Source organism: Eleutherodactylus coqui, unplaced genomic scaffold, assembly GCF_035609145.1.
Source record: "Eleutherodactylus coqui strain aEleCoq1 unplaced genomic scaffold, aEleCoq1.hap1 HAP1_SCAFFOLD_33, whole genome shotgun sequence".
NCBI classification, from domain to species: domain Eukaryota; kingdom Metazoa; phylum Chordata; class Amphibia; order Anura; family Eleutherodactylidae; genus Eleutherodactylus; species Eleutherodactylus coqui.
In genome coordinates this window covers 391,804-413,823 of record NW_027102239.1, presented here as the reverse complement: position 1 = coordinate 413,823, position 22,020 = coordinate 391,804, and the positions used below count along the sequence as shown (strand labels likewise).

The following is a 22,020-nucleotide window of genomic DNA, read 5'->3' as shown; positions in this document are numbered from 1 at the left end:
AGGGTCACAGGTCTAATTTCCATACAGAGAAGCTCCAGTCGTGAAAGGGCCAGGGCCTCTAATAAAGTTGCCAAATCAGTGTATTTTGTAAGGTTAGTGCACTTAAAATTGAGCATTTCCATTTCTATTCAGGTTTTACTTTTTGTGCGGTCTTTTTAACTTTTGACGGCTAAAAACAGTGCACAAATATATACAAGCAAGCGCCAAATTTTACAAGTAAGGGCCTCGTTCACATGAGTGCTGTTTTCGTGCATTAGAGGCGCATGAAAAGAGCGCTTCTATAGGAACTAATGGTTTCCTATAGGAGCGTTGGCATGAAGGAATTTTAGAAGCAAAAAATCTTTACACCTTTAAAAGATAGGACATGCATGGCTATAATGCCCGCATCTAAGGTCTGTGCTGCGTGAAGAGATAGGACCTGACCAATCTTTTGTGCGAGCTGCTATGGGAGCACGAGTTTATGGAAACGTGCAGGAAAAGAAGATTGGTGTCGACTGAGCGAATACCCCGCTGCCCAGAAGCAAATTATAAATGTCACATTGTAAACTCCACTTAGTCCCTGCGGGGATGAGGGGGAAGTCCCAAGGGTTCCCTTAATTCCCATGGGGAGTAACAGGAACTTACAACCAGACATTTAAAATGCGATTTGGGCAGCACATTTTAAATGTCCTGTTGTAAGCAGCGGGGTATTCCTTCAGCCCCCCTGCTTGGCGATTCCCCAGCAGGAGGTAGTAGGGAATACCCTTCACCTCTCTTCCCAAGGGATTTCCCCAAAGTGGTGAGAGAGGGGGTGGGGTTACAGGGCTTCCCCGAAAGTGTGGGAAAAAAGGGCAGAGTTAGAGGGATCTGCCCTCTAGCCCCGCCCCCTCTATATTTGCAATGGTGAATCTCTGTAAAAATCCCTATAGCCCCGCTCCCTCTCTCTGCATTATGGGAATATACCGCAGGGATCCCCGAAGCAGGAAGAGAGTGGATCTATGGGTTAATCCCCCCATAGCAAGGAGTAAGAGCGGAGCTACGGGGAATTAAGAGAGCGAGGCTATGGGTTAATCCCCCATAGCCCTGTTCTCTCCCCTCTGGAGAACCCGTGCCTATACTGCTCAAAAAAGCACAATGTTTTTGCGCACATAATCGGCTCTAAAACAGCGCTCGTGTGAACGAGGCCTTAGTCATCTGCTTACCTAGACACTGGATACCATCAAGAGCCACTTGAGTTGCACTTTCAGCAGAGTAAAGGATAACTCCAGCACAATCCTGTGTAAAATCACAAATTGTACTAATTAAATCACATAAAAGACCAAAAGTGTAGTATGCACCTAGACTTATCCTTCAAATCCATCCATTTAACCTGGTGCTGTCAACCCTTTAAATGTTGCTGTTAAAGGGGTTGTCCCGCGCCGAAACGGGTTTTTTTTTTTTTCAACCCCCCCCCCGTTCGGCGCGAGACAACCCCGATGCAGGGAGGTAAAGAAAGCTCACCGGAGCGCTTACCTGAATCCCCGCGCTCCGGTGACTTCTCTACTCACCGCTGAAGATGGCCTCTTCCTCCGTGGACCGCAGCTCTTCTGTGCGGTCCACTGCCGATTCCAGCCTCCTGATTGGCTGGAATCGGCACGTGACGGGGCGGAGCTACACGGAGCCCCATAGAAGACTGCAGAAGACCCGGACTGCGCAAGCGCGGCTAATTTGGCCATCGGAGGCCAAAAATTAGTCGGCTCCATGGAGACGAGGACGCTAGCAACGGAGCAGGTAAGTATAAAACTTTTTATAACTTCTGTATGGCTCATAATTAATGCACAATGTACATTACAAAGTGCATTATTATGGCCATACAGAAGTGTATAGACCCACTTGCTGCCTCGGGACATCTCCTTTAATTCTGACAACTGTATTTAAAGGAGATCGCAGGGAGCCCTGCGGGTGTCATGGCACCCGGGGCCTAGTCCGATCTATCAAAATAACGCATTATTTACTCCGCACAATGAAAGATGTCAAAAAAAAAAAAAGGGGGGGGGGGGCGTGGCCTGATGCAGTTGGAGGCAGACGTGTAGAGCCGGGCGCCGTCTTCCAGACCCTTTTAAAAGCAACTTAAAGCTACCCCAGCGCAGCCAAACCGGTGAGAAAAGCCTTCTACAGCTCGGAGAATACAATGCCGAAAAGAAGAGGCACAAAAACGCCGATACATAAAGTATCGGACTTCTCGTCCCGCGGCCTGGCAAAAGCACAACCTGCTGAACAAGATGGCGCCGTCCCGCGCACAAACACCGGAGCAAGCGGAGGGGAACAGCGATGTCGGGCACTATCTCCCAAGGAAGCTGCCAGCCCAGATAAATGGAGCGGAGGAACAGTGAGGGATTCTCTCCGTAAAGGGGTGAGTGAAGGAGCTGAAAAGCTCCATAATGCAATAGCTGAATCACCTAAGATGGCGCTGACAGGCTCACAAACCCCATCCCTATCCCTATCCTCCACTCCATCCACAAGCCCAGAGAAACAGAGACCTCATCTCTCAGCTTCTCCTAACTCATGTAATCAAAGACTCCCTTTTGGAGAAGATCTAATACAGAATGTGCCTTCCTCTAATCTCCCAGCATCAGAGGACTTTATAAAAAATATGATGCTTGCCCTGCATGGATCCTTGCAGAAGGATATCCAAGCTTTGTCATCCACAGTAAACAGCTCCATACACGAGCTGGAGACTCGCACTGATCATGTAGAGTCTAAAATGGGGGAAATCACAGCATCCCATAACAAGCTGATAGATGCGCATTATGCACTAGAGGAAGAAGTGGAAACCATCAAAAACAAATTAGCTGATTTAGAGGACAGGAGCAGGAGGAACAATATCAAGCTTAGAGGTGTTCCAGAAAATATATCCCAACCAGAGTTAAAACAATACCTCGCCAAATTGATAAAAAGTGTCCTCCCTAATTCCAATGAACAAGAATGCACAATCGACAGGATCCATAGACTTGCTAAACCAAGCTTCTTACCAGACGCCATACCACGCGATGTGATTGCTAGACTACATTTTTATCACATAAAGGAAGAACTGATGGCAACGGTGAGACGTGTTCATTCTCTCCCGCCTCCATACGCTAACATTAGCTTATATACAGACCTGTCACAGTCTACAATAAGAGCTAGAAGAGCTTTTTCACAAGTGACCGCAACATTACGTTCTGCTAAAGTCCCATACAAATGGGGGTTTCCAACGAAAATTTTAATTCATAAGAACAATGTCATGCACATTATTTCTTCACCAGAAGCAGGAGAAAAAATCTTAGAAAAATGGAATATCCCGCTACAAGCGACTGAAACTACAAAACTGAAAAATGGGGCTAACAGGTGTACTCTACCTTCTACCCCAACAAGAGAAGAACATCTTAATCCGGAATAAACCAAGACCGTTTGACCGACTGGGCCTACAGACGTGAGTAAAAAAGGGTCTCACCCTGCAAGGCGAACTTTTACCCCCAAAATACACCAGGTTAACCCTGAGACTTTATATAAGTTTGATTGTTTTATGTTACAGGTCTGACAACTACTTCACAAAGTTCGCCCAAGCAAGTGGCTATTTAATGAAAGACCTATAATTGTTTCAGTATGTAAGATTTGCAATGTTTTGTTCGCAACTTATGCTGCCAGGCTAAAACTTATCATAATGCTTTGGACCAAACTTTACCATGTCCATTAAAATATATTCACAAAATGTAAGGGGATTAAATACTCCCTTTAAAAGATCAATGATCTGGAAGGATGCAAAAACAAACAAAGTAGACATATTGTGTTTACAAGAAACGCACTTCACAGACCTAGCCGCTAGAAAAACAAATAATTGACTTGAAGGGGAGATACATTGTCTTGCAGGGCATTCTTAACAAGATACCACTCACCTTAGCCAATATTTACGCTCCTAATAGCTCTCAAATATCCTTTCTAAATAAAATAATTTAAAAAAAAATCAGAAAGATCCAAAAAGGCAAATTAATTATCTGCGGCGACTTTAACATTATACCCAACAAAGAAATAGACTACAGCACAAAATAGAACCACAGCAGTTTTACAACCCTGGCTACATAAAGAGGGTCTGTATGACACTTTTAGATGTCTTAATTCCACATCCAAGGAGTTCACATTCTTTTCTCCAAGATACAAAACATTTTCACGTATAGACTTATTCATAGTGGATAGGTGGACTCTCACTTCTATTTCAGAATCTATGATTGGTCGGACTATGTGGCCGTTCCTTTCACCTATTTATATAAGTCTTAAAGTGGACGCCCCTTTCAATCCAACTAAGATATGGCGCAATGACATAAATTTACTTAAGTCCCCTAAAGTTCAGGAACAAATCAAACAAGCTTTACTAGAATATTTTGCTCTAAATGAAAACCAAGACACAAGTAATTTTACCTTATGGAATGCTCATAAAGCAGTAATCAGAGGTGTTATGATAAAAATACAAGAAAGGAAAAGCAAACAAGTAAAAATAAACGCCTTACTAGAAAAAAAATTCAAAAAACAAGAAAAAAATAGAGCAAGAGAACTCCCAAAATAATTCCCTGTCGGATCTGATGTCACTAAGAAAAGAACTCAGGAAAGAGCTATTGGATAACTAACAAAAATAAGATATATTCAAACGCCAATTATTATTCTAATATAGATAAACCTTCAAAATTGATGGCTAAAATGGCTAAAACAAGGCCAATAAAGGCAAAAATCCCCTACATAAAATGCTGTAGAGATCCCACAGTTCATATCTCCCACCCGCAACATATTGCGGAACAATTTAAAAATTTTTATGCTAATTTATATAACTTGAGAAACTGTGAAACACCTCAACCTACACCTGAAGTCATAGTTAACTTCTTAAAAGATATCTCTCTCCCCTCGATAGGAAAATCAAAAAGAAGCCCTTAATAAACCAATATCTATAAATGAGGTAAACAAGGCAATAAGTATATCAAAAAATCATAAGTCCCCCGGCCCGGACGGTTTGTCCAATGAATATTATAAAATCTTTGCATCCATCTTATCCCCTCGCCTAACTACTATATTTAATGAATCCATGATAAGAGGTACGATGCCAGAAGAAATGCTTCAAGCCACGATAATAACACTCCCTAAACCGGGGAAGGAACCCACATCTCCAGCAAATTTTAGACCCATATCGCTTTTAAATTCAGATACAAAAATCTATTCAAAAATATTAGCTTTAAGACTGCCTGAAGTTCTACCACAAATAATACATAGCGATCAAGTGGGGTTTACAAAAGGAAGAAACGCATCGGATGGTGCACGCAGAACTCAATCTGATGGAAATAGTGGACTCGAGTCGGACGCCTTCTCTCTTCCTTTCCCTGGATGCAGAGAAGGCGTTCGATAGGGTCCATTGGGGATTTGCATTTGCGGTCCTCAGAAAGTTCGGAGTGGGCGACAACTATCTGAATGTGGTTCAAGCTCTTTATACGGTTAGGTTATCTACAAAAATTAGAGGAATACCAACCAACTTAAGACAACATAAAATCGGACTTTTTGCCGATGATATCCTTCTATCCCTAACAGACCCCTTAAATTCCCTAAGAAATGTCCAACATTGCATATCACAATTTAGTAATGCATCCTACTACAAGCTAAATTCGGACAAATCGCAAATTCTCGGAATTAACATAGAAAAGAAATTAAAGCTGGATGTTCAGAGGGAATTTCCTTTTCAATGGCATACAGAAATACCATATTTGGGTATCAAAATATGCCAATCTAAAACAAAAAATATATCTAATTTAGACCCATTACTAAATACACTTAAAAAAGAATTGGATGAGTTAGCAAAAAAAGAATTCTCATGGACCGGCAGAATAATTCTGTATAAAATGTTGATCCTGCCGAAAATTCTCTACATCTTCCGTACACTATCTTACCCTATTCCCAAGAACACAATTGCGGATTTCCAAAAACAACTATTAACGTTTATCTGGAATAAGAAAAGACCCAGAATAGCAGCATCAATTCTATACCTACGCAAAGGACAAGGAGGTCTGGGAGTTCCGAATTTATTAACATACTATCAGGCAATTATCATAAATCAATCCAGCGCATGGCTGAGAGGATCTCAAATCCCTCCCTGGGGACAAATAGAAAAATACAAAAATCACAACAGACCTTTAGGGTTACTTATCAAGGCCTCTATCATGGAAACTCTACACTCAAAAACGATCTCACCAATGATAATACAAAATCTCCCTCCCATGATGAAATTGACTATACAATGCTGGAAGGACCTAGCTTACAAATTCAAAGATGCATCCCGAATTACACCTATGCACATCCCTATAGAAATTCTCTCGTATTTTATTCAGGATGTAAACATAAAAGAGTGGAGCAAAAAAGGGATTGAATATATAACAGATTTGTTAGATAAAGACAAACCCCTCACTTTCAGACTAATTCAAGAAAAATTCAATCTACCAAACTCAGAACTTTACTCTTATATGACAATTGTCTCCTTCTTAAACAGCTCCCACCTAGAGAGATGCTCTTTCCCTATACAATTGGAAAACCTGTTCCAGAAATGCGGTTCTCTCCAAAGCTCATTAACCAAAATAATATACGGCAATATATCTGGAAATATGAACAGTGTCAAAAAAATGCACTTAAATTGGGAGAGAGACTTGAAGAAACGTTTCTCCTCAATACAATGGTTAAATTCTTTTACATGGGCAAACAAAGCCACCCTTTCAGCTAACCATCAAAAAGTAGTCTCAAGATGGTATTATACACCATTGAAGCTAGCTAAATGCTTCGAAAGTGTAAAGAACGAATGCTGGAGGAAATGCGGAGGTGAGGGTTCTCTCCATCTGTTTTGGGCATGCCCTAAGATTCAAGTATATTGGAGAGAGGTGTTCAATAATATACAAACTATCACGAAAGAAAGACTGGCATATTCCCCACAACTAGCCATCTTACTCCTAAACTGCGAGTCCATTCCCCAAAAGAAGAGGAAATGGATTTGTCACTTTCTCTTGGCAGCAAAAAATATTATCGCGAGAAAATGGAGATCAGAATCCCCTCCAATAATTAAAGATGTGCTGGACATGATGACAGATCATTGCTGTTATGAAAAAATACAAGCAAGAAATAATAATTGCCTACATAAATTCAATTATGTTTGGAAGTACTGGCAGAAGTTTAAGTTATAAATTGTTTTAAGTTTTAAAACTAAAAATTATAACATTTCACCAGGTTAAATAACAAATATATTCAATAATTTCTCACCTTTGAAACTCAATCATTAAGTTACATTATGCACACAACACATCATTTAGATGACAATACATGTTTGGTAAAACACAACTGAGTAATGTAATGTTGAACTCATTTCACTATATGAATACATAAAACTGTTATCCAAAAGGATTTACTCACTGTTCAAATGTTATACAAATATATTACAATGATATGTAAAGATTTGATGTACAATCCATGTATACGTAACACTTGTGAGAATATAACAATGTGTAATTTATGAAAATGTTCAATAAAAAATATTTGAAAAAAAAAAAAAAAAAAAAAAGAACGCCAGAAATGCCCATTTTTGGTCACCCTGTCTCCAAGAAAGAAATTCAATAAAAACGATCAAAAAGTCGTATGTATTCCAAAATGGTACCAATGCAAACTACAGGACGTTTAAAAATAAGGCCTTGCACAACTATGTCGACGGAAAAAGAAAAGAGCGAAGAAAATGGCAGCAGAAAATTTTAAAAAATTAAATATCTTTGAAAACAAATACTAGTTTGGTATTCTAGTGATTGTACTGACCCATAGAACAAAGTTGTCATTTTTGTTGTAGTTTGTGCACTGTAGAAACAAAATGCACCGAAAGATGGCAGAATTTCATTTTCCATTTCACTCTACTATAAATTTTAGTACAAAAAATTTTTCAGTACGTTACATGGTATATCAATATACCACTGAAAAATACAACTCGTTCAGCAAAAAAAAACAAAAAAAACAAGCCCTCATACAGCGATGTCAATGGATAACGCAGTTACGATTTTTTAAAAGGGGTGGGTGGAGAAAAAACAGAAATAGAAATAAACAAAAAAGCTTTGTCATTAAGTGGTTAAATACTAACAAATTGAAGCCCCCAAAATGGTTTTCAATTTTATTATTCTACTGCCAGTCATGCATCAGACAGACCACTTACCTTGGCATTGCAGTGTCCTTTGTCACACGCTCTGGCTACATTATAAACATACTGACGACACGCACTTAGACGTGTATACATATCAGCCATCTTTGCCTGCATAAGCTGCGGAAGAAGAAATTTTGAGGTTACACATAAGTCTGACATAACGATTTTGGAAATAGATAACAAGTATACAATCATGATCTGATAACCCTCATTATTAGCAATGGTTCCTGTGTCCAAGCAGGAAAAACACAAAGACTCTGATTAACCTCAACGCATCATACATACAACTAGATATATCTTAACTGCACATGCACTATGCTATAAGGCCGCTGTAAGGCCGCTTTCACACGGCCAAAAGAAGAAAAAAAAATCCCTTAAGATTTGGGTGTTGTCAAAGGCAAGAATATGAACCCTATTCTTTTGAATGGAGTCATATACATGAGAGATTTTTCTCCAGCATTGCGGTGCGAGAAAAAAAAAAATAAAAAAAATATTATATATATTATATATTATAAAAACCGCAGCATAGCATGCTCTTATCTTTGCGTGGTCCTCAGAACACATCGCCCATTGTTTTCAATTAGACTAGAAAAAGACATTACATGTGGGCGCGAGTGCAATGCGAGGTTTCCAAGTGAAAACAATGGGAAACACTTGCCGATCCTCCGATGCGGCTTTCAGAATCGGTACTTTACTGAAGTTATAGGAGGCCTTTTTGACATAAAAATGCCTCGCATCCGCGGGGACATCGCGCTTGGCTGTGTGTAGGAAGCCTTAGGATGTAATATAGCAGTCCATTACATAGGCTGTATCTGCAGCAGGTTTGGGAGTCTTAGACAGCCAACAACCGACTGCTACAGCCATGATTGGAGACAACTCTGATTGTAGCTGTTAACCCTTTAAACCGACGGATCAAGCCTACAAATGATTATGGGGGGTACTGACTGGGCGTCATGGCGATTAGATCGCGATGGTACTGTCCGCGTGTCATGCAAGCCTACGATCTTCTGAAGGCCCCCAGGACTGCCATGGTTGTTTATTAAAGATGTTCCTGTGGGATCTCTTTAATAGGCAACCTGTTAAATACACTATAATGCAATACCGTAGTACTGCATTACACTAAATAAGTGATAAAATTATTATATGGGGGTCAAATAAAAATAAAAGTGAAAAAGATTTTTTAAATTGTAAAATTAAATAAAACACTACCTTTTTCCTATTGTTGCATCTCAACATTTCTATTCGAGGAGCAGGAAATGGCTGAATAAATTCTATCTCTGGATAGAACCGAACAACGCCCGGCGGACCCCATGGAGTATGCTCACTTTTGGGATGGAAGAAAAAAAAAAAACACTGCATGCAGGGAGACCTATAGTTTGTATTGGTACCATTTTGTGGAACTTAACGATTTGATCGCTTTTTAATAATTGATAGATATACATTTTTTTTTTATAGCTGGAATGACCAATAAATGCAAGTCTGCCATTGCCCATTTCTTCACAAATAGAATTGGGTATATTGGTTGCTCCAGCTATAAAAAAAAAAAAAAAAAAATTATATATCCATCTCTCATTAAAAATGGCACCAATACAAACTATAGGTCGCCCCACAAAAAACAATTCATTACAGAGCCCCCTATCAGTGAGCAGATTTTTTTTTGTTCTTTTAGGTCGTGTGGTTTTCACACCAGTAGGAAGGCAGCCTTCAAACACCAACGCCATGCCACAAACACCACCTGATCCAGGGTTTCACTGACAAGTTTCTTTTTCATCTATTCCTTAAAATACTCTTTAGGTAAATACATATAAGAATTAAAACAATGCTACACAATAAGACATCTTTTAAAGCCACATTTATAAAAATATTAGCACACTCTCAATTAAATGACAATATATCATAACCAATTAAATTTCACAAACCAATCCCCATTGATAAAACATAAGTCACATGGTATAAAAACAACCAATCATGGGCCACAACTCCATATTCATTCAAAAACATGGTCACATAATCCAAAATCTACCAAGTACCTTCCTATTTATTATGAAATCTCAGACTATTTTTTTTTTAAGTATTTTCATTTAAAATATATATTAAACCCTGAAGGTGTTTAAAGTGAAAATCCAAATACCCCTCCCTTTTACTGATCTTATTTGAATAATTGTCCCCTCGCAGGCCTTTCGGATCTTGAGGAAACACTAGGATTCAATTTGCCTTTTCTAATCTTATTGCAAATGTTCCGTTATTCTGGTATTTAATGCTTTACAAATACTCCCCACATACAAAAACCCACAAGGAAACTCTAATAATATCTAGCTATATTAAAGGATTGTATTACTTGTGATAGTATGGGAGATGTAAAGAGACTCCTTTTTATCTGCACTATAAAAACCATTATGAACATGTCCTCTAAGGCCTCATGTCCACGGGGAAAATCAGGCCCGCTACGGATTCTACATGTAGCAGAAGCAAGAAAGATCCGGCCGTGAGGAAGAGAAGACCTTCCCGGTCCGCTCCGGATGGGTAAATACTTTTAAATTCCTATTTTAGGTCTCCCGCGGATCCGGACGGCTTCCATAGGCTTCAATAGAAGCCCGCGGGAGCCGTCCCCGTGGGAGACCCGCACGAAAATGGAGCATGGTCCAGATTTTTTCATGCTCCATTTTTTTTAAAATCCCTTTTATTGACCATCCGCGGGTATTTATCTACCCGCGGGTGGTCAAGGCATCCCTATGGGATGCGGATCCGCATGCGGGAGATCCGCTGCGGATCTTAAATCATATTTTGCCCGTGGACATGAGGCCTTACGCCAGGGGATTTATAAGCCTTACAAGTAAAAGCTCACATAAAACCACTTTTATTAGATTAGCAAATATGTGTAACAGGAATAAAACCATGCACTAATTTATCCTTAATATTCCTAGTTTTTTGTAGGATTCTCCTCCTCACATATGAATTTCTAGTAAATTGCATGATAAGGTACATTTATCCGATTATCCTTATCAAAATAACCTTAGGTTTTTTTTCCAACCAGCTTTTGGATCAAACCAATATCATTTTTTCTCATGTAATTTTTTTTCACCTGAAATAAGCTTACTTTGTGTACATTTCCTATACAACCTTTTAAACTGTCCGTTTGTTAAATTATCTAAACCAGCATCTATTATGGCAACTGTCATAATGAATGTGTCACAAATCAAGTTTTTCAAGAAAGTTTGTCATCAATTAATTTTTTTTCTTTAAAATAAAGTCTGAAAAATTCTATCCGAACTATATGAAACAGTAAATGTCAAATTCTGAGCGTTACTATTCATGAAGACAAGAAAGCCTTCCAATTACAAAGCGCTAGCATCCAATAAAGATATCATGTAGAAAGCTCTTATACATTAAAAATTTTCTAAAAATAGAGATTACTACTACGATAAATAATAAACTCTTCCTCCCATACCGCCAGGTACCGGTGTGCATAACTGACAGCTGACCTGACCGGGATTAAAGCCCAGGACCAAGTGCCATATATAATCAGCAGCAAAATCTCTCAAATACAATTTCCTAGGAACCACATACTTTTGCAAATAAAAGCCAATGTACCTGGAGATCTGGTTGTTCAGCGAATTGACCCCAGCAACTTTCCCAAGATAGAGATATATTATAATATATACTTGTAACTTTTTATATGGTTTTTTTAAGGATTTTCAGGGAGGCTTGAAATAGAAGCCCTACCCCAAGAATAAGTTACAGATCTTAAGTAGTCAATAGGAATGCATTAGGTGCGTGAGAAGGGCCATACAAACACAATTGCTGCTTTTCTACAGCTCTTTTCATATTGTGAGTCATAATTGAGTCAGTCACTTACCCAGCAGGCTCGAACCAGGTCCTTCCCACTGCTCTCCAGAGACCTGAAGTGGTTCCCGCAGTCCTTGGCCGCTCACACAGGATCACTTCCTGGTTACGGGATTCATAAATCCCGCCTCAACGAAGCAATAGCTGCAATTGGTTCTTTGAGCACCACAGCTCAGCCAATCAATGCAGCACTCGAAGAACCACTCACAGCCATCACTTCGTGGAGGTGGAATTTATGAATCCTGGTCTCTAGAGAGTAGTGGGAATGACCTGGAATGAACTTGCTGGGTAAGAAAAATAAAACATTCCCTAAAAATGAGCCCTAGCACAATTTTTTGGGGCAAAAATTAACATAAGACCCTGTCTTATTTTCAGGAAACACAGTATACCATCTGGATGCATAGCATTTAAAATCCTGCTTAACACTGGGGAGGGATTTATCAAAACTAGTGCAAGGAAAAAAAGGAATTAAAAAAAGTTACCTATGGCAACCCATCATATTGCATGCTTGAGAAAGTGAGAGCTGCTATCTAAATGGTTGTCAAGAACAATTCCTCTAAATTACCGGTATTTACCTTGCTCCAACTTTGATAAAGTTCTCCTCTTGTCTTTAATAATCTCACAACTAGCTGAATTTGTGTGTTGTATAGTACGTAAATAGTGAAATTGTTATTTTACCCAACTATGAAACTTTTACCTGGAAATAGGCAATTCTTTGACCGAAGGCTTCTCTTGTGTGTAGATAGGGGACGGCATGGTCCAGAACAGCCTGCATGATGCTAAAGGACAGATTTAAAAACAAACAACAACAAAAAAAGTTGGAGAAAAATAAAGTCACCAAAATGGATAATCAGTCACCTCTTGGCTTTGTATACATTATGCTTCAGCTGCCCTGCCGGGCTACTTAGAACAGACAAGCTGCATCTAGCCAACATGTGAGCACTACACATATTGAAGGGATATTTTCCACCTCAGACGTTAATGGTATACCCACAGGATAGGTCATAAAACTCAGATAAGTGTGGGCCCCACCGTTTAGCTTTGATCCCCACCGCCCCTCGCCCAGCTGTACAAGGTGGCTGAGAAAGGGCTGAGATTACGGAAATACCCAAGCGTGCTTCACTACGCTGTTTTTGTAACTCCTGCAGTTGTCAATGGGATGTTAGGTCAAGAGGTCATGTATAGGGCTGTAGTACAGGTCTATTTCATATGTAGTGGTAATAGTGGAGCATGGGGCCTCCAACATGTCTCCAATTTCATGTGGAAGGTTGTTTCTTGATTGAATTATATACAAATCCGATTAGGGGGGGGGGGAATTCTTCCCCAACCTCATTACTTCTGCAAAAGAGTCTCTCTGCACATATGCCACCCAAGACAGCCTCCGAGAGCTGCCATTCAGGCTTTGGCTTCACTGTGTGACTGAGCTCTAAATAATGGAAGTGAAGAAATAGTAGCCCTGGTTCAACGTGCAATCATCCAAAATACGAGCAATTGTAACATCCAACTTCTCTTTATTAATAAAATAAAAAAACAGCAATTAAAAAAAAAAAAAGTCTGCGTAAAAGACTCCTTCATCACTGGATTGACACATAGCAAAATGTGGTGCCAATATTCAAAAAGGGGTCAAAAAGTAAACCGGGAAACTACAAGCCGGTAAGTCTGACAATAGCTGTATAACTCCATATCAGCATGGGCTTATGAGAGATCGCTCCTGTCAAACCAACCTGAACAGCTTCTACAAGGAGGTAAGTTCTAGATTGAACTGGGAGAGTCATTGGACCTTGTGTATCTGGACTTTTCTAAAGTGTTTGATATTGTGCCGTATAAAAGGTTGATATATAAAATGAGAATACTTGATCAGGGTGAGAATGTGTGTAAGTGGGTAAGTAACTGGTCAGTGATAGAAAGCAGAGGGTGGTAATAAAGCGTACTGATTGGGTCAATACACTGATTGGGTCACTGTTACTAGTGGGGCACCACAGGGGGCAGTACTGGGCCTTATTCTCTTTGATACGTTATGATCTCGTAAAGGTAATGTACAGTAAAATATCATTACTTGCAGATGATAATTACTTTATATAGTTTTGTAACACAAGAGGCCAGTATATGGTTACACATGAATCTGCATAAGTTGGGGGGCTTGGGTGAAAAAGGGGCAAATGAGGTTTAACACTGATAAATGTAAAGTTATGCACATGGGCAGGAAAAAAACATGTCACCATTACACAATAAAAGTGAAACCACTGGGTAACACTCACGTGGAAAAGGACTTAGCGGTTTTAGTTAACTGCTGCGAAGGTAAATAGGATTATGAGGTGCAGCAAAAAAGGTTTAGGAGCAAATGATAAGAACATTGTTCTTCCTCTTTACAAGTCACTGGTAAAGGTCCATTAAGACAACGATTATCGCTCAAAATTCGTTCGAGAGAGAGCGATGCTTTTGCCTTTAAAGACGGACATTTTAACCTAACGAAAATCATTGTATAATGGCTCTAGCGGCCGGGCATTTCTGTCGTTAGATTATCGTTGTGTAGCATTTGCATTAAACGATAATTGAGCGATAGTTTGTTTGAAGACGTGTGCATTTAGTGAAGGGGAAAAAAAGAGCCTCTTTGTATCGGCTCGTGAAAATCGTGGGTGCGCGAATCTGGTCTTTAACCTAGCTGTTTAGCGGTGACAGAAAGAAACTAGATGTCTTAAATATAAAAAGTAAAGATAAGATGCCTATTATAGGCGATCTATGTTAAGGAATTGCAAGGAGTTATATGAAAAAACTAGATGATACGAACGATAGTATTTTTGCCTTTGGAATGTAAATAATCTTTTGGTCATCCGTGTCAAAAATACATGTAGTTTTTTGTATTGACCCACTAGTGACCTAAAAGGAGAGATTAGATTTCACTGTTGCGAATGTGTCGGTCTAGTAACGAAATCTGCACGAGCGTAAATAAAAATAATCTGTGAATCTGAGACCTTTCAATGGTCTTCGTTGCTGCTTGCAGGGTACGTCATAACGGCACTGTCAATGGTTGAGCACTAGGTTGGCATGTTAAAGAAAAAACTAAGCTTTGTCCTCTCGACAGCCAATCGCTCTGCCTTTAGACGGCTAAATGTAAGGAGAAACGAGCACCGTGAACCGGGGTTACGATTTTTTCACTTCCATCATATTTACACCCAAATCTGAAGCATTCATCCGGTCGGCAGCACCTCCATCTATCTGAGATGTATAGAAAGTTGGAGCCCCTGGTGCATATCATAACAGGTAAACAAAAATATAAAAGAAATTAGACCCCCTCTGAAATAGTGTTGAAGGAAAACAGATCTCATTTAGAGTTCAGTAGGTGAAGCGAAACCCATATAGAAAGTCGGGGGCCCAGTGGGCACGAGGGGCCATATTATAACCGGTATATTTCCAACTAAAAACGTATGAAGTGGTCCTATACACCTAAATGCGTTTTTAGTGCTGGTTATTTATTTCACTAATAAAGAGAAGCTAGATCACTTATTTCGCTATTGTAACAGGAACTGGGCCCCAACTTTCTAGACGGGTTTCACGCCACCTCCTGAGCTCTAAATGAAATCTGTTTTCCTTGAACACCATTTTCAAAGATGAACAATTTCTTTATATTTTAAAGTATAAACAGTGATGAAAAGAATCACCAGAGCAATATGGGCGCACCAAGGTGTCCTACCAGCAATGCAGATAAGAACAATATGTTGTATGTGATTCTAAACAAACAGTTACATGTACTTCAGTGAAGCAAGTTACATAATTATGCTTTTTAATTACCATTATAAAATATAGTAAGATGTTGAAAAAAAAGTCAGTTATTTTATATTCAATGGTTATTATGAGCATAGACGCTAATTATAAAAATTACCCCAATGGGCCTCCACTAAGCACCAGCCTCTCAAGATCCAGACCGCTCATCAGGACATACACTCCTTTACCAATGTGCCCAAGCATGTTCTTCTCTAGAAAAGAAAGATTTTAAGAAAAGGAATGACTGAACAGTTAAAGGTGTCGTACCCCGGATGCTGCTACACTACTGAGTGAACAGTTAAAGGAGTATTCTGAGAACACACATGGCATACCAAGGATAGGTCATTAAGCCCTTAACGATCCAGAATGTATATTTACGTCATGGAGGTCCGAGGTTTGTATGGAGGGGGACCAGGGGTTGATCCTGTTGTATACAATATGGGTGTCGAATGTTGCTTACAGCTGAGACCTGCAGGCAACAGCTCCGATCAGCGCCACCGCTGATAACAGGTGTTAGCCCTTTAAATGCCACAGTCAATTCTGACAGTGGCATTTAACCCCTTAGCGACGGAGCTTTTTTGCTTTTTTCCCATTTTTGTTTTTTCCTACTCCCTTTTAAAAAAATCGTAGCTCCTTTATTTATCCATCGACGTCGCTGTATGTGGGCTTGTTTTTTGCGGGATGAGTTGTATTTTTCAATGGTGCTATTTATTGTACCATATAATTTACTGAAAAACTTTTAAAAAATTCTAAGCGGAGAGAAATGGGGAAAAAAAAAACGACATTCCACCATCTTTCGGTGCGTCCTGTTTCTACGGCGCACAAACTGCAACAAAAACGACCTAATATTTTTATTCTATGGGTCAGTAAGATTACTACGATATCAAACTTATAGTATTGTTTTTGCTGTAGTACTTGTATTTTTTTTTTTTTAAGATATTTAATTTTTTTCAATTATTTTCTGCGGTCAATTTGTGCGCGATAACTTTATTTTTCAGTCGACGTAGTTGAGCAAGGGCTCATTTTTTGCGGGATGTCCTGTAGTTTCCGATAGTATCAATTTGGAATACATACGACTTTTTGATCGCTTTTTATTGCGTTTTTTCTGGGAGACAGGGTAACTAAAAAAGTGTATTTCTGGCGTTTTTTTTTTTTTCCGGACGACGTTCACCGTGCAGGAAAAATAATGCACTACTTTGATAGATCGGACTTTTACGGACGCGGCGATATCAAATACATATTTTTATTTTATGATTTAGATTTTTTAATAATAGATATGGCAAAAGGGGGGTGATTTAAACTTTTATAACTTTTTTTTTTTAACAATTAAAAAAACTTTATTGATTTTTTTTTTTACTTTACTTTGAAGTCCCCCTGGGGAACTTTAACATGCGATGCTTTGATCGCTCCTGCAGTATGGCGTAATGCTATAGCATTACGTCATACTGCTTTTTGACAGGCAGTCTATCAAGCCACCCTGTGTGGATGGCTTGATAGGCAGTCTGTTAAGGCAGCCCTGGGGCAATTCATTAGGCCCCCAGCTGCCATGACACCTGCACGGCTCCCCCGATCTCACCGCGGGGGGGGGGGGCGTGCAGTAAAGGGTTAATAGCAGCGATCGGCCGAACTATTGCCCGCGGGTGTCAGCTGTAATAAACAGCTGACACCCGCGCTGTATTGAGGGAGATAGCGCCGCTACCTCCCTCCATACACGTCCTGCAACAGCAGGACGCAGTTTTACGATAGCGCCGTCACTAAGGGGTTAAATGCCCTGATCAGAATTAAGGGAACCCGAACAGCCCCATGTGATTATATAGTTCGGTACCTGTGGTTCTAAAAAATCTGTCCCACCTCTCCCCATTGCAAATAGTGCAGAGGGGCGGAGAGGGGGTGGAGGGGAGGCAGAGAGGGGGCGGGAGCTCAGTTCCTGTTCCTGGCTCTTCCATCCCCCGCCCCCCCCATGCATGAGGACACCGTATATCGCCTCGGCGTGAAAACCGAGCCGATATACGGTCGTCCGAATCCACCCTTAGAGTGGTTAAGTTAGAGAAAAAGGGAGGACATAGTATTAGAGACAGGGGGCAGATAGTCAGTGATATTTTGGAGGTGTATAGTTGGGTGTCGTCAGCTTAGCGATGGTATTGGAGGCTGAATTTGAGGATGGTTTGTCCAATTGGGGCTGTATAGATAGAAAAGAGAAGGGGACTGAGCATTGGGGTACCCCAACAGCAAAAGGAAGTGGAGAGGAGACAGAGCCAGCAAACGTGACGCTGAAAGAGCGGATGTCCCGTACAACGATGGCAACGGAAAAATAAAAAATTATAGCAGTCAGAAAATGGTGGCTGGAAAACAATTTTTTTTCCCAAAAGACGTTTTATATTTCAAAAGAAAACAGAAACACACACTGTATAAATTTGGTATTGCAGTAATCGTACTGACTAGAGATGAGCGAGCGTACTCGGCCACGCCCCCTTTTTCGCCCGAGTACCGCGATTTTTGAGTACTTCCGTACTCGGGCGAAAAGATTCGGGGGGGGGGGGGGGGGCGAGGGAGAGAGAGAGAGAGAGAAGGCTCCCCCCCGTTCCCCGCTGCTACCCCCCGCGCCGCCACGCCTCCCCCCGCCCCCCGAATCTTTTCACCCGAGTACTGAAGTACTCGAAAATAGCGGTACTCGATCGAGTAATTACTCGAAACGAGTACATTCGCTCATCTCTAGTACTGACCCATAGAATAAAGTTAACTTCTCATTTCTATGGCATACACACTGCGGCAAAAACAAGGCGTACAAACAAAGATAGTGAAATTTCATACTCTTCATTTTACTCAACTCAATTTTTAAAGAGTTTTTCAGTACATTATATAGTACCATTGTAAAATACCCCATATACTCAAATACTGCTATTAACTTCCCATAAACTTCTAAATTGTGTTACATCTATGAGACCATTCCTATGGTGCAAACTAGGATGCAGGACCCCTATTATTCCAAACGGACATTTAGGGCACATCCCATTTATATACTATAAATAGCTATAGAAACACTCCTTTAACTTTAATATATAGATTTCTAGGACTATAGATTTCTAGGACAATCGTTTTCTCTGTGTTACAGTACCATCTAGTAAAATATTCTAACAATGTTAAGGATTCCTCACAACTGACCAAAAACGTCATGTTAAATTAAACACTACAAATAGCGTTCAGCCCTGAAAAACCAACAGCTTTAGGATGGACACCACTAGCAATTCTTTTCCCTGTGATGCGACAGCGATGATTATGAAACCAATGATTTTCAATGGTTTCATACTCATTTGCGTTTTTTCAGTAGAGTTTCGCATCGCAGAGAAGAAATCTGCGATAATTGCTCAGTGTTTTCAATGGGGCCAGCGGCAGCAGCGCTAGCCCCATCGAAAGCATAGGGAGTATATCGCTGACTTCTGCCACAGCTATGACAGCTCTGACAGGAGTTTCCTTCATCCCTGCAGGGGCCGGGGAGCTGTGGCAGAAGTCGGCGATATATTCCCTATGCTTCCAATGGGGCTGGTGCTGCTGCCGGCCCCAATAAAGACATTTTGCGAGGCGAGTGTTTGCATAGAGCTGTGAGGCGAGTGTTTTCATTTGCTCTCGCAGTGCAACCCCCCCCCCCCCCCCCAAAAAAAAAAAAGCTAGTGGGTGTCTACCCTTATACATATTAAACAAAGCATGCCACTCTTATGCAATCAGTTAAATCAATTTTCTCATTGTTATTCTGGATTTACTAACCTGGAATCTTGCAGTCTTCAAATACAAGCTCACTTGTGTTTGACCCTCTCATACCCAACTTGTCAAGTTTCTGTGCAGTGCTAAATCCCGGGGTGCCCTTAAAAAACAATTATATTATATTATATTATATTATATATACACACAGAACCGGCCTTTTTTGTTGGCGGGTTGGGTACTTGAAAAGGAAGACATGGCTGTGCTGCATGTTAGTATGGTACAGGGCCCCAGTGGACCCTAGAACATGGGATTTCAATTTTGTGTTGTGGCCCCTGTTCAAGAAAGAGAGCAAAACCCAATTGCAAAGTTGTCGAGAATCAGTTTTCCAAATCTCTCTCAAAAGGCCCATTTACACACAACGATTATCGGTCTAAATTCGTTCAAATGAGGTCTTTCTCGCTCATGTCATTGAAGGACACAGCAAAGACCGTGGGATACAGCTACTGCCACTAGGAGGCGACACTAAGCAAAAAAAGTGTTAGCCTATCCTGCTGGCTATATCCCTCCTGCAGACACCCAGCTGATCGGTTTTCAGCTTAGTGTCCGTAGGAGGCAGACGGTGTCGCCCGCAAAGGGCTGAAAGGTTTTTCCGAATGGGCCAGGGCTAATGGGGAGGTTTAACGCTCCCTTTACTTCATCTCATACGTTTTTCAAAATGGGACTCAGTCCTAGGCCCCTCAAGGGCTAGGTTTCTGCCCTGTCCATTCTTATTCAGTGGCCCTTAGCATCCAGGTCAGCGGTGCGCACGTTTATGCAGGGAGGGTCGCGCATTCTGCACCGCCGTTTTGATCTCCGGTGCCACCCTGGGATTTAAATTTGGTCCCGGACGCCCTTCAGGCTCATCCGTTCAAACCATTGGAGGAGATGCCGTGGAGGATGCTGTCCTGGAAGGTTGCCTTCCTGGTTGCAGTTACTTCGATTCGGCCTCCAAGGTGAACATCTTTTGCTGGGTCCGTTCAGCGATATTGGAGGCGTACTGAGTAAAGGGTAGGCCTCCTCCATTAAGGGTAACAGCCCACTCCACCAGGGCATTGGGGACCTCATGGGCAGTTCACAACGGTGCTTCTGCTTTACAGGTATGTAGGGTGGCTAACTGGTCGTCGCCGCATACATTCGCTAAGTTCTATTGAGTACATACATTCGCGACGGCTGACGCCTCGCTGGGTCGGAAGGTGTTGCAGAGAGTTGTAATCTGACCGCACGCGTATTTTTTGTTAGATTTTTCCACCCTTGGGGACTGCTTTAGAACGTCCCACGGTCTTTGCGGTGTCCCCTAATGACACGAGCGAGAAGAGAGGATTTTTTACTCACCGTAAAATCCCTTTCTCGTCTCGTCATTAGAGGACATAGCACCCGCCCATCTTTTTTGTTGTTTTCAATGACACCCTTTTCAGGTCCTGACCGGGTGCTGACTGCAAGTCTCACATGGTGCTGTATTTTAGTTGCAACTGTAGCTTTTGGTGTCTTATTGTTACTTTTGTTGAACTTCGCTCCCGCGTGGTTGTTGTCCTACTGCTTGTACACAAACTGATCAACTGGGTGTCAGTAGGAGGGCTATAGCCAGCGGGAGAGGCTAATACTTTTTTTGCTTAGTGTTGCCTCCTAGTGGCAGTAGCTATATCCCACGGTCTTTGCTGTGTTCCCCAATGACCAGACAAAAAAAGATTTTACGGTGAGTAAAAAAAACAAAAAAACTCTTTGAGCAATAATCGTAGCATGTAAATGCTACCATCGTTAGCCTTTTGGCCGAACGATGATTTTTAGTTCAGCATAAAAACCATTTTTCGGCTGGCCAGCTGGTAGCAGGGATCACACGCTGCGATTCTCCATGGGAGCGCTGATAATATTGTTTTCAGCTGCTGTCCTGCGGGAGAACAAAGGGGCCGTATGCAGATAACAGATCAACCGCTGTTATCTGCATACAGTGAAGGGAGCTTCATTTACATGCAAATTAAGCTAATAAGCTACTAATGGGCATTAGTGCCCATTAGTAGCTAATGCAAAATGATCAGTCAAACTGTCATTCAAGCTATCTTTTGAATGTCTTTTGAGCGATCATCTTTGCGTGCAAATGGGGCTTAAGTCGTGTATGACCACTGCTATGACTGAAGAAAAGCATATTCTAAGTGTTCTCCTTCAGCTAGAACCATCTTTTCAACTGCACCCTATATAGACTGCAATAAATTTCAAGGGAAATGTCTGGCTGATCGAGGTTCCCTCATTCAAAACCAGCTGTCTGCCAAGGCTGCCAGGTGCCATTTGTATATGGCGACACATTCTTAAAAAGGGGCTCTACATTGCAACCCATTTAAATTTTCACTTCAATTTATCAAACCACTTCCATACCCCTGCCCCCTTGATCTTCTGATAATACTACTCACTATATAGTGGTAGCGAGCATGGTGTGGTGGTATTATTGGTAACATCAGTCACTGTATAGTGCATTTTGTCCAAAGACAGTA

At 40.9% G+C, this 22,020-nt stretch overlaps 1 protein-coding gene across 1 annotated transcript in view; it reads right to left on the bottom strand.

Annotated features, from left to right (window-relative positions):
• The window catches only part of IVD (isovaleryl-CoA dehydrogenase), a 47,731-nt gene that overhangs the window by 1,416 nt on the left and 24,295 nt on the right, over positions 1 to 22,020 (bottom strand). Inside the window, exons 7-11 of the mRNA XM_066588829.1 lie at positions 19,562 to 19,658; positions 15,918 to 16,011; positions 12,735 to 12,816; positions 8,207 to 8,311; positions 1,182 to 1,254 (exon numbers count right to left, since the gene is read on the bottom strand). Of these exons, the coding sequence (XP_066444926.1) occupies positions 1,182 to 1,254; positions 8,207 to 8,311; positions 12,735 to 12,816; positions 15,918 to 16,011; positions 19,562 to 19,658 (451 nt within the window). The remainder of the gene's footprint in view (positions 1 to 1,181; positions 1,255 to 8,206; positions 8,312 to 12,734; positions 12,817 to 15,917; positions 16,012 to 19,561; positions 19,659 to 22,020) is intronic.